Source organism: Lagopus muta, chromosome 22 (assembly GCF_023343835.1).
Source record: "Lagopus muta isolate bLagMut1 chromosome 22, bLagMut1 primary, whole genome shotgun sequence".
NCBI lineage: Eukaryota > Metazoa > Chordata > Aves > Galliformes > Phasianidae > Lagopus > Lagopus muta.
The window spans coordinates 3,609,859-3,623,403 of NC_064454.1; the positions used below are offsets into that span (position 1 = coordinate 3,609,859).

The window sequence follows — 13,545 nt, forward strand, 5'->3', positions numbered from 1 at the left end:
CGGCCTCACATTTTTAATTGCCTCCTGTTAGACTTTGATTTCCATTTTCTCTGAGCAGTTAATGATCCCTTATTAGCTGGCGAGCAAGAGACTTGTAGATATTAGTGGAGCATTTGACATTATTGATTGGAATATTTTATTCCTTAACCTCGAACAATTTGCTGAGATTTCAGGTAGACCTCGTGCAATTTCAATTTAGGAACTGGGGAGGGGGTTGTGATGCAGAAAATCGAGTCTTTTCCATAGGGAACAGGAGGCTCTCATCTCCATCCCAGCGTGCCACAGCTCCTCAGTGGATGCATACCTTCCCCCCTCCAGCAGGTTAAACACAGCTAAGTGAAAGGCAGTGCTTTATTTGGTATTTACAGAAATCTCCCACGTAAAGGCCATGCTTAAAAGCAAGCTGTTCTCCAGGGAAACAAGAGCAGGTTTGGCCAGTCCAGGTTTGGCCAAGGTTCTTTTTTTTGTCATTTGTATCTTTGCCCCAAACATAACACAGAATTAAAACCATTAAAATCCTATGAAATAGACTTTACAATCTGGATTTTATTCAATGACATAAACACTTAATTACAAACATCTGTTTTAGTCTAAATTCTAATTACCTAATCTAGCCATCTGTAATTTGAATGATTTTCTCTGATTTCCTTTCTTTGCAATGTGATTAATGAGAATGGCATTAGAGCAAGCAGCTTCCTCCTCCTCCCTCAGACACTTTCTCAGCTCCATCAAGAAAGCCCTGGGATGCTGCAGCTCATGGGAAACCTCCCTCCTGTCACTTCCAGCTGTTGAGCTTCCTTCTTTTCAATAAGAGATATCTGCTTCCCAGGACACAAGGGGGATGTTCTGACAGAGGGATGCACTCCAGGAGATGAGACCTGCCAGATTTCCGAACACAGAGACAACATGCTGCAAAGTAGTAATGGATTTCCCTGGCAGACACAGCAGAAGAAACACACGGCCCATCTGGGCGTTCTGCACATCACCTCTGCTCTGTACCTTCACTGGGCAAGGCACTGTGCTCACCACCTGGGATATGATGACCATGGGTGATGGCCACCCTTGCACTGAGGGAACCTTCACATCAGTTCAGGAGGACCAAGCCCACTTTTCCATAGTGCTCTATGCACTATAGTATAGCACTTCCATAGTGCTCTAGGCCCTCTTGCTCTGATATAATGAGAAAAATTGCTTCCCTTCATGTCTCCATCCCACATCTGTGATTTCTGCAGGGTGATGCAGTGTGGCCAAGCCCCTCTGTCCAGCCATGTCCTCCCTGGCCTGGAGGAAGCCCACTGTATTGCTGAATGTGCTTGGGAATGAACGAAAGGCACATCCAGCTGGCTTCATACTGCATTGACGGGTGATTTAGGCTCAGGCTCACGAACTAAACAGCTCCATTCAGCTCTGAACTCATTCACTCTTCAAAAACAACAAAAAAAAACCAACAGTGCCGCAATGAGACATACTCTTGCATCCTTCCACCTACAGATTTTGCCAGCCGTTCAAGACAATGCAGCCTAAAAGGGAGCAATGAGCTCAGCTATTCCCCCATCACACCTGCAAAGCTCCTCTTCCTACAGTCTTCTGTTTGTTCTATCAGAAGGAAATTTATTTTCATGCCTCAGAACAGACCTGCAGCCATCATACAGAGCAAGCCTCCCAGCTGTGACCCTGCAGAGCTGCAGCAGGGCAGGCAGCCACACACCACAGCAGGGTTGGGATGTGGGAGAGCAGCTGGTCCCAGCCACACATGGCCTGAACATCGTGTCAGACCAATAGGATGTAGACAGAAAGGGCATCAATCTCCTTGTTTTGTCCACTCAAGATCACTTTGTAGTGATAATAAGGAGGTTTTCAGCAGCACAAGCTGCAGCAGCTTGTCAAGGGGACTTGGAGCTCATTAAAAAAGCTGCCAGCGGTTCCACGGATGGTATTTTCTCCCTCCCTTCCCCCAGCTGCAGCCACAACCCCTGCATCCCAATCTGGCGGTGCTGCTGTGCGAAACCTCCCAGTTGTGAGGAACCCCTGGGGAGGATTTCAGCACTCATCATCAGGAAGATGTCAGGGCAGCAACACCACACAGTCTCCTGGCATCTGCCTAAGCCCAGCCTTTCCCATGCTGTTTGCATCCGGACTCCCCCTTCCTATTCCACAAGCCATATTCCTAAGGCAAACACACAAGGATAAACTTTACAAGGGAAACACCAAACTGAGGCTGCACCACCCCCTGCAATCTAATTCAATCTAATTCAAATCAGGATTAGGTTTTCTTTAAAGCTGTGCAGACAGTCAAGTGCAGGCAAGCTCTCTCCAGCCCCACATCCACCTGGTTCCCAAAGGTCCCTTGTTATGAAGTTTTTCTCACCCCCCTCGCTGCCTTACCCCGAGGTCCCAATGGATGATGAAGCTTCTGATGAACAGAGGTGGTGAGAAGGATTTTACTTACTGCTGGTCCAGTAAAAGGAGCGTGATCACAGTTTTCCTGCCAGGATTGGTTGAGGCTCTGGACAAACTCTTGGAAAAAAGCATGAGACTGGTTGAAAATGGAAAATCCCAGGATGTTGACTCGATCATCCAACTGGCTGTCCAGGCGCTGGAGTGAAAACTCCTAAAGAATCCCCATAGAGATAAAAGGATCAGGAAAAGAGAATAGGCACCAAAGACTTCAAAGCTGCATGATACAACTGAAGAGAAGACAGGTCACACAACTACAAGAAGTTGCCCTTATCATCTCCCAGCTGGGGCCCAAATCCATCTGCCAGCCCATAAGGAAAAACCTGGCTGCTGATTGCAACTGGGCTCTGCGTGGCCATTCATGAAAACATCAGCAAAAATGAAGTTCTACAATAAGACCCAAATCCTCTGAAACAGGCTCTGGAAACTTCATTTCTGAGCCACAGTCCATGCTAACCACACCAGAGACTTGCTAGCAGGCTTTGCAGAAGGGACTTGTTGCTCTGTAGGTAAGCCAGAGCCAGTTTGCACCCCTGGAGAGGCTCAGGGAACACCCCAGCTCTGTTTTCACCCATGAGACCATTGCTCCTTGCCATGGTTGAGAGCCCCAGACACTGGTTGTCCATCCCAGCCCTGCAAGGAGGAATCCTCAGGCCACTAGGACAACTGAACTGCGAAGACCTGCATCTGGAGTAGTCAAGAACCGTGCTAAGAGAAAGTACAAGCAAAACAGGAGAACTCTACTTGCTGCTCACGTCAATGGAAGTGGTTATACAACAACGTCAGCTTCCTGGAGAAGCGTCCAGCCCTCCCTGTCCTATTAACAGGAAATAATGGTGCCTTCCTCACTAATTCCTCTTTTGCTAATTGCTACAATGGAGTGAGAAGGTGGGAGTAATACATTCAGAAACTGCTGGATACCCATTCTGTTCCATCACTAATATGAATGTCTTTTGGCTCCACGGACTCAGCGAGTCAAGTCATTTTTTATCTTTCCTGCGTATGTGTGCACGTAGGAACAATGCCTGTAAATCTCCAAAACATGGACTTACAAGATCATTCCAGCATGGCAAACTCCCACGAGGATGTGACCAGACACAGGATTAAGTGCATTTTGGACACAACCGCATTAACGCTAGGTAACATGAAATTGCCTGCAAACTATTGATTCATTTGAATGATTTTATCCTCCTGCCTTCCTGACAGGTTATCCATTTACCCACGGCATCCTGTCAACTGGTGCAGGGAGGGCAGATGGCTAATGAGGAGCAGGGCCTCAGGAGCTCCTGGATGTGCAGAGCCCTTGCAAGCAGCAGCTCTCAGCCAGGGCTGGGAGGAAATGGTGCAAGGGGCAAAGCCGAATGCCCCGCACAGGGGGAGGAACTTGCAATGCTGTGTGCCAAGAGCCCCACATCTGGGCTGCTTCTAATACTGACAGCAGCTTTTTCTCATCTCGTGTTGGTGGTGGATGCTCGCTGCGAGCTTCTGTCTCTTCTTGCAGCCACCATATCTGCCATCTTCCAGGCAAACCTCCTGCTGCAGAAAGCCCCATCTCTGCTGCAGCCACGCTCATAAAGCACCCACCCCCATCTCATGGGGCCCACAGCAGCTGGGGGAGCCCCGTCCCCGCACTGTTTACACTCCAACCCTCTTCCTTAAGTCCATCCCACAAGAGCGTTTCAGTGACTCCAGGTCAGAAACAAGCAGTGAACCACACACAAACCTTCCTTGAGTCACATGCTTCCTCTGCAATGGGATGAGATAGGTTTGGCAAAGGGGTCAGGCTGCCAGTGGCATCTGTCCTTGGCTGCTTTCTCCCTTCCCACACGGTCACTGACCACACTTGACATTTCCATACCCGTGTTTGCAAACATGAACTCATTTGCTATTCAGGGCTTGCGCTTCTCAGCAGGTTCCCAGGGCCAGAAAAAGCGATGGAAATCCTGCTTGTGGCTGCGATTTCAGATGCCTCCCCTACCACATCTTTGCATGCAAGTATCAGCATAATTCACCTCCTCAACAATCACACTGAGGTAGAGGAATACTGTTCATATTTTAGCAATGAGGCTCAGACAGGCTCTGCAGGGGGCACACGGGGAATCGGTGTCAGATTCAAGAATTGCTCATTGAGGGAGACTCAGCGAGACACACTGAGGCTGACTTTTACCTAAACTAGGAGGAATTTTCCACATTTCAGTTTTTGGGTGCTTACTCTGCCTTATCTGCAGTGCTGGCTGAGGCTTTTGCAGGACTGAGGATCGCTTTCCAGTGCAGTAAGAGCAAGGAGCCATTAGCAAAATAACTCCTAGCTGCCAGCAGACTCTATTTAGGGGGGGGACCTCAACCTCATGCCACCAGTGCAACCCGAGGCACAAAGAAGATCACAAACACTCCTGCCAGGCCTAATTTCAGGTGCACAGATCCCAGCTGCCTGAATTCTTCCCCCTCTTCGGTTCTGTTTTTCAGAGCACCCACCAAAAAGTCAATATCCTGTTTCATGAGATCTTAGAAAAACAGGGCCCTCAAGGTCTGCAGCCAAAATTAATGAACTTTTACAGAAGAAAACTCCCCAGGCTTTGCTCACATCACAGCAGAGCCTGCAGCAGCACCAGGCAATTATAGTGTAGATTTTCTGACTTCTACTACTGGGCTGCAGCCACTAAATATGTGCTTTTAAATAACAACACTTAGCTATTCTATGGCACTCTATATTTTCAAAGAGCTAGGCACACATTAGCTAATTGAATACAAAGGGGTTCCCTGGGAGACGGCACTGGAGGAGTTATTAGGGGATGAAGTCACTCTTGGGTTTGTGCTTCATGCAGCACTCGACCTGCCTTCTCTCTTTACAGCAGCAGACACAACCTCTGAAGTGACCCCAGCATTTAGATCATTGGGGGAACCTGCCTAATAAAAGCCACACGGCCAGGCTCAGTAATTCATAGCTTTAAAGCCACCAGCTTGGAGCTTCTGGCGTCACAGCGGTGAGTTATGACTGGGAGATTTACAGGCAATCATCTCTGTTCCATTAGTATCATAAACCCATACGGTGCAGCTCCATCGCTCGGGGCCTGCCTGGTGCCCTGTGACACCAACAGCAAAGCACAGGGCACCCACTGGGAGGGATTGCACCCATTGGACAGGGGGGGAAACTGAGGCACTGAGCAGAACAAGGCAAGTGATTGGAAACACGGCTGCAAGGCTCAGCCTAGAAGAGACTGCAAGGGCTTGGTTGGCTTTCTGCTGATGAACAGCCTCCTGCAGATGCTCTCTGGTGCTGCCATTGCCATTGCTCAGCACCTGCACTGAGCTCAGCCCCAACCTCAGCCAAGGATCCGGCCCCCTGGCGAAGGCTGATTTACACTAGGGGCTCCAGAACAGGCTGTACTGTTCTTCCTCTAGTTTTATATGGGACAGGAAGGAGAATCTTGGGCCAGAACTTCCATTTCTCTATTATTAAGACTTCACGTTGGAAAACATCCATTGCAGGAGTATTTGCTGCTCAGAAAAGCTGTCACCCTTCAAGCACAGCTCACAGCTCCCATGCTGGCACTCAGCATCCTGTTGCCCTCAGGGCTGTGTAACTGAATGTGCTAATCATCCCTAAGCTCCTCTAAGAAGACACTTATTTATTCACTCAAGTGGACAATATTATGTTAAGCATTTTATGGCTTTCTCAAAAGGCGCAATTTATTTATAAACTATTGACAGAGTCAATAAGTTTATAATGGGCCACGTGTTAAAATCAATTCCTCTGGAAGGAATAAACCTCAGCACAGCAACAAATTGCAGCCTTCTGAGTGGGCAAGTGGGTGAGGAGGACCGACCCAATGCACCATGTCATTTGGCCATGCATGCAGTTACAGAGCAGCTGTGGTCTCAGTGAACTTGGGGACAGTTTAGGCAAACTGCCCATCCATAAGCAGGTTGCTCTTACAACGTTGACACAACACAAAAGCATCAGAGTGTGCCATATGCCACTCAGGATGGGCATTTTATCTCCTCATGCAAGGAGAGGCGTTAAGATTTTTGGAGGCTGTTCTTCAAAAGAGAGCACTTGAGGAAAACACGTTGCATAAATACAATTTAGTTCAACTTCTCTGCAGGGAGGCTGGGCATCGAGGAGTGGCAAAGCCTCAAAGAGAAGAGAGGTCCAGTACTGCACTGGGACCTGAGGACGGGGCACAGAGAACAGGGGGGCAGAGAGTCTGAGGCAAAGAGGATGAGACAGCGTGAGGGCAGAGGAACAAAAGAGGTTTGCTCTCACAGCAGAGGGCCTGGGCTGTATCTGAGAGCATGATTTACTCAACAACTGGCAATCAAACACAAGCTGGACTTCCTGCAGGACTTGGAACAATACACAAAGCAGACTCCAGACAGGTAAGGTAGCACAAGCAGGCACAAATCACTGTTTTGCCTAAATCTTTTTCTCATGCTAACGAAAATAAGGAGAAATTGCTTTGGCATCCTTGCACAAACCCGATTTGTTTGCCCTCCTACCGCATGCTGCAGGAAACATGAACCATAAATCCAGGGAATGGCCAGGGCTCTGCAAAAAGGTTTTCATCAGTTACTGGGAATCAGGAAGGTCTGCAAGGTAAAATTTGTCAAAGCCTAACAAGAAAGTCTGCATCCTTCGCTTGCATTAGGGCACAGGGGAGAGCAAGGGATGCTTGGTGACCTCATGCAGCAGCAGAGCACAGTGAGCTGCGATGGAACTCAGAGCTGCATGGCTGCCTGCATGCGTCCTGTTCTGATGGGCATCCAGAGTGACAACACGGCCTTGGAAAACTCATCCTATACGAAAGACCAACCTCTTTATAAATCCAACAAAGAAGGAAAAACAGGAAACAAATAAACAAAGCGAAGCTGATTTATCTGGTCTCTGGAAATTGAATACGGCAGCTGCTTTATCAGCAACACCTCCGCACAGTATTGTCAGAGAACAAACCTATACCCAGCGAATAGACTGACTCAAGGCACTAGTAAAACTCCTTTACACCTCCCTTCTTACAGTCATAATTTTAATTGTTTTGATTATTTCCGTCTAATCTCCTTGATAAATGTTTTGAAGTTTAAACCCAGTCTGAAGTCTATATATTAGATTAAAAAGAGAAAGAAAACAACAACAACAAGCTACCCAGAATTAACGAGCTACAAGAATTCATTGTACCACAGGGCTTTGGAGGCATCCAGCATCCCTTCTGCTAGGAACTGCTGATCACAAGGATTTCCAGAAACTATTTCTATTTCTTCCAATTCACAACAGTGGCCTTATTAGTAGGATTATGATAAACCAAATCTGTTGATGGAGCTTCCAAGTTCCACCCCTCCTCTCCCAAACACCACCTCGCTCAAGTGGAGCTGACTTTCTGCAAGGGGGATGCGGACAGAAGGAGCACCTGGCATGGGAGTGGTGGAGCAGGGAAGGAACGCCCTGCAGACCTGCTCTGTTCAGCCACTTTCATTAGGACTCCAGGAAAATTTGTGGAGCTTCTGTTGCTGACACAAAGGGTCCCCTGAGCTGGCTGAAGGAGGCTGATAATGAATTTGCACGCAGTAAATTAGCCTGTGGATATTTTTACATCATTCTGCTCTCCTCGGCTCCAATGGAAACACATTGGGGGCCAAGGGCTTCCTCCTCATTTCCTCCCACAGCCTCCTGCCAAAGGCTGGCATCTGCTCCTGCATGCAGCTCTGCCTCTTGCTGAGCATGCTGGGGACACCCACAGCACCCCAGGACCCCCCAGTCCTGCCCCACAGAATGGCACTTGGGGGGAAGCAGCCGCTCGCCTCCGCCCCATGCCCTGCTGCAACGTGGACCTCGCTGTCAGCTGGGATATGCTCATTAAATAAAATTAATGCCAGAAGACAGAAACAGAATTCCCTTCCAGTGCTGCAGGGCAGGTGTTTAATTTGGCATTTTAGCCCTTTTTCTATTCTTTTTTTGGCTTGACATGTTTTTCCATTTCCAAGTAACGTCATGCTGTACAGACTGCCTATTCCCCCTCTGATGGGCTCTCCCTCCATTTAAAGCCATCTTCTTGCTTGCTCCCCTCCACAGCAACTCGCTCTGATTTTATCTTTTCTATTAGGCAGTGATTGTAAAACCTCAGAGGGTTCATTAGGAGCCTGATAATCCCTCCAGATTTATTAGTCTAAATTGCTCACTCCCATCTTTCATCCCCATTTAAATATCACTAATTTTCGTTAAACATCTCGCCCATCTGCCCAGGTTTTGCCCGATGTCACCTTTCTTCTTCAGCAGATCTGCCAAAAATCCAGTTAGCTCTGCTCAGAGCTCATCTCTTGGACAGAGTGGTAAAATAAACCACGCTAAACAGAATAATATCCTGTGAGAGCAAATGACAACCAAATTCGTTTCAGTCTCACCTGCCTCATACCCTCATTGCACTAGATGAATGGGTTTCAAAGGCATATGCCACCTCTTGACCTCAAGAAAATGCTTAATAACACTCATGCTCAAAAGCAGGGTGGTCACAAGCTTAATTAAGCAGCGGGGAGCTTAATTTCTGTAGCTGCTTCCATTGTCCAAGCATCATCTATGAACACAGACTCCACTGTGCTGGTGATGTACAAATGGAAATCCCTCATTATGTGTAGTACAACAGGCCTGACAAGCTCAAATTACAGATCGGGGCCCCGCTGCGACTGAGACTACCCAAAATTTGTTCTGTTTTCCAGCACCACTACGTGCCTCAAACACGCAGCGTGTGCCAGGCAGGTATTTAGCAGGATGGAGACTCCGTCCCTCACCAGCTCCATCCCTCCAGGTCCATCCCTGCCTGCCCAGTGCTGGCCATGTGCGCGAGGATAAATAGGAGCAGTGCAGCTCTTTCATGTTGGACTGCTGTTGAGCGAGGCTACGACCTATGGATCAAGTGCTGGGCAGCAGCCAGAACGCTATTAGTTCTGCTAGGCACTTGTGGATTTTTCTTTCTTTTGCATTTTCCTCTCTCCTGACATCTCTCCCTATCCCTTCTCCACTCTCCATCCCAATTGCTCCCTGGGCTTTCAGCCCCTGCATTTCTCGCCTTCCCCCTCCCACACGTTTGGCTCCATCCGCTGCCGTCTGTCTCCCACCCAAACACAAAGCGTGATTCAGCTCTCGGCTTTCCTGGCACACACACACCCTGGCATAAATATTAATAGAAATTAGAGAATATGACTATCATTGGGAGTTGGAAGGCACCTCCACTGAATCACCCAGCCTGTCCTGCGTGCCCAGGATCCCACCAGTCCCCAGTAAGGGCCCTTCTCCCCCTGGGCTGAGCTCTCCCCATGCTGCTTGGCAGCCCATTCAACAAGCCTGCTGCAGCAAGAGAAGTTTCTCTGGTGTTTATTTTGGGTTTCCCCCTGCTGCTGCCTAAGCCCATTACTCCTTGTTTAGCACAGCACTCAGGGATTTAGCCACACGATCCCCACATTAACGTTATTAGTGGCTATAAAGCCAAATCACCAGGGGCTGTGCTGAAGGCATGCCCACTCTGCTTCTCCACATTTATGGCTCCATCCCTCCTCCGCCTTGCTGCCCGCCCTTCTCCCCGTGCATGGAGCAGCCTCTGGCACTGATACCTCCCTCTGAGAACCACATTAGGACGCATCCATCTACCTCTTTCCAAGGACCCCAACTCCCATAACACGGCCTCCAACACCAACCACATCTCCAGACTCTGCTTCACAGCACGGTGTGGGGCTGCTGTGCACCAGTGGGCTCTCCCCTGCTGGAAGCCACAGCAAGCCTTGCCTTACCTGAGGCTGGAGATTGCAGGAGGACTGCAGGGTGACTGCAGAGGGATTGCAGGTAACCCCCCCCCCACCCCACACTCAGGCAGCTTTTTCCCCAAATTCTCATTAACATGACTCAACACACACAGCCAAGAATAGCCAAGAAAAATGTCTTACCAGATTAGTGAAGATATATGTGTAATAGGCAGATGCCATTCCCAGCTCGGCTGCCTGTGAAGGAGAGGGAAGAAGATTAAACCTGAGCCTGGCAATCTGCAATCTCAGCCCCAGTAGAGCAGACAGGGCCAGATTTGCTTTCCCACCCTCACTGCCACTGTTGGGAAAGCTGGAACACAACAGCACAACCTGATCCATGGGATTAGAGTCCAGCAGGACCCAGCCTATCTGGAGGTTCCTGGTTTTATTGCGGGTTTTGAGAGGAGAGAGATTAGATGGGGTTTATTTCATTGTTAATTGATGCTACTTCTCTCCTCTTCAAGGATCAACATAATGAGGAAAACTTTTGAACATGATTTTTGAACATAATGAGGGAAAGCAGCAGCTGAGAGGGCTCAGTGCTTATCTCCTTTTTTGCTACAAGCACCGGGATGCAGTGAGCAAGGCAGTGAAAGCTCTTGTGGAATTACAGAAGAAGGACAGTCAGTTGTCTCAGTGATGGCTTCCCCACGGGCATCAGCCAGATTTGGACTCCGGTCCTGAGAATTAACTAGCATGGATGAAACCTAGCAAGTCTGACAGCTCTCCAGAGTTTAACCAGGGTTGTGATGGCCACAAAAATAGAAAAGAAGAGGGTAAAAGTGTATGGGGATGCAGGGAGAAAGAAGATTTTTTCTGTGGGATGATCTCTTCTAGAGACCACAGACCAGATTACTGAAGTGATTTTCCAAAATTCAAAATTCTTTCTAGACCACTATTCGGTTGGTGGAACAGATGCTCAGCATTAATCTGCAAATCCTTCTGAAAGCCTGTGTTTCATTGCCAAGCACAGCTGCTCTCAATTCTGCTCCGGGACCTTGGCAAGGCAGTTTTCCGATCATCCCAACCACCTGGAGGCAGCGAGGGACCAACGGTGGCTTTGGCTGCACGCTGTCCCCCTGTCCCTTGTGCAGGTGCCAAAATGGAACCAGCAAAGCCATTTGGCCAAAAGAGCACCGTGAATCCACAGCAGGCTTTCAAGCAGCTTCCCAGACCGCTGCCTCATCTCTGAACCCCCCCACAACAAAACGTGGCACTCGTTGTCCCTCCCTTCTCCCTTCCTGGGGACTGCGATAATGTCAGCTCTCACCCTGACCTACTTTGGAGTCAGAGCCTTTGATTTCAAAGGCAGAAAATCAAAGCAAGCAACAAAGCATCTCCTGCTCCCATCGCTCACAGCCGCTCGGTGCGTCTGCTGCCAGGTGGGCAGTGGGACAGGTTGGTAATAGAGGAAGCAACCATGTGTCTCCACACCATATGCAGAGGGTGAGACACGAGAAATTGCCATTTCTCTCATTGTCCAGAAGGTCTGACACAGCACTCTCAAACTGATGACATGTTTCTCTTGCTTTTGGTGACCTTTGGGCAGGCTGCACCGATTCACCATGACCTCATCCCCATAAAGAAAACATTTTTTCAGCCTCCCCAGATGCAAGAGGCAGCTGCATCAGAAGCTCATTATTTATTACCTCCCACTCCTACAATCCTCCGGCCAGGAAGATTACATTACATTTTACTGAAGCACTGAAAAATCACGGCAATCTCTGACATCTCTATCAGTGGAAGGAGAATATTCAAGCACGGAGGAACTGCAGGTCTGCAGGAAGTCACTATAGCAACAGGCAGGGGACAGCCTGCAGCTGCCAAGCTGCGTGCTCCTAGTGACACGGGGACTTAGGAAAACCCCAAAGGCATGGAGGAAGAAAACGGCTCCCAAAAAATAGGCAGGAAGGGAGCCCCAAAAATACCCCAAACTGCCTATTTAGAAATGCAAAATGGCAAGCAGAAGAAAAAAACCTTCAGGAGGGGGAAAAATAACAAAAAACAACTCTAGTGGTTTCTGCTGGCTGTCATCAGGGATAAATCTGAAATGGTGATGAAACTCCTCAATAACACAGCCAGGAATCCATGTGTGATGCTGCGACAGCAGCCAAGGGGAGACCCCACTGCCTGGATCCTGCTCTGATTCAAAGTACTCCTTGTTCCTTCCAGGACGTGGGAAACTACACCCAACTTCAGGCTCCATCTGGAGCCACTGCTCAGTTCTGAAGTAGGCTATCAAAACAAATGCTAAAAACTGCAGCGAGAGACCATTTAAAAATAAACACGATTAAAATAAAATCTCGGTTAATAAGGCAATAAAAATGGAAGTGAAAAGTTAGGAATGCACTAGGAAAAAGAATAAATTATTGCACCAATTGAGTAATTTCAGAGAGCTCAGCAGCCCCCCGAAGCAATATGATGGCACCGGGAGCCATGGGCATGCACCACCAATCGCATCAGCTCAGAGCAATTAAACCCTTGCTTCTGTAGGTACAGCCCTGAAAAGAACAAGCAAATTATCTTCCCTAGAAACTCCACCAGTGGTAATTCTCCTCTCAGCAGAAAGCGATTCCAGTGAACTGTTGTGCTGTATTATCACACAACACCTGCATCTGCACGTTCATGCACTCTCGGACGTTGCCCAATGGAAGCAGCAGCATTTGCAGGCACCCACCTTCTGCAGGATGGTGTGGGACATGGAGGCGTTGGCGTGGACAATGATGGTGGCTGTTTTGTCATCTCTGATCTCTTTGAGGAGAGGCGTGGGGTCCCGGCTGTCATCCAGCATCCGGACTGAAAGCGTGTCCTTAGAAATGAGGAACTGCCGAAGCAACTTCTCTAGGTTTAAAAGGCCTTTGTATCACAGGGAGAGGATAAAAATAAAAATAAAAAATAGAAGCCTTGACATTTTACACCCGGTTCCAGAAGCACCTGCAGACAGCTCTGGGAAGGCTGCAGGTTGGCCCTGGGAGAACTACAGGATGAGGTCAGGCTTCCCCATGCCTAACCAGGCATCCTAAGCCCTACTTGGGTCAACCCAGGCCACAGCCTCCCCCCTTCCCCCACTGCTGGCTGAGGCTTCTCCCGGTCAGGGCTCTTTCCAGGCTCTTTTTGATATCTAACAAGACCTCCTGCTGTGGCTTTTCTTATTGAAGAAAGACTATTTGATAGATTCTGTCTCTTCTAGGTAGCTGCTGGTTTTCCTCAGGAAATAACCTCCTCTGTCAACTTTGATTGACCAGAGAGCACGAGATTTAATCATTGGCAAAACACAGGCAGCACACGTGGTCATACAGCGCA

General features: G+C 48.6%; 1 protein-coding gene across 9 annotated transcripts in view; it reads right to left on the bottom strand.

Annotated features, from left to right (window-relative positions):
* The window catches only part of GRIK4 (glutamate ionotropic receptor kainate type subunit 4), a 123,827-nt gene that overhangs the window by 29,803 nt on the left and 80,479 nt on the right, over positions 1-13,545 (bottom strand). For all 9 annotated transcript variants that reach the window (XM_048968462.1, XM_048968463.1, XM_048968468.1 and 6 more), the window contains 3 exons: positions 12,920-13,098; positions 10,384-10,437; positions 2,450-2,611 (listed from right to left, as the gene is read on the bottom strand). In XM_048968462.1, the coding sequence (XP_048824419.1) occupies positions 2,450-2,611; positions 10,384-10,437; positions 12,920-13,098 (395 nt within the window). The remainder of the gene's footprint in view (positions 1-2,449; positions 2,612-10,383; positions 10,438-12,919; positions 13,099-13,545) is intronic.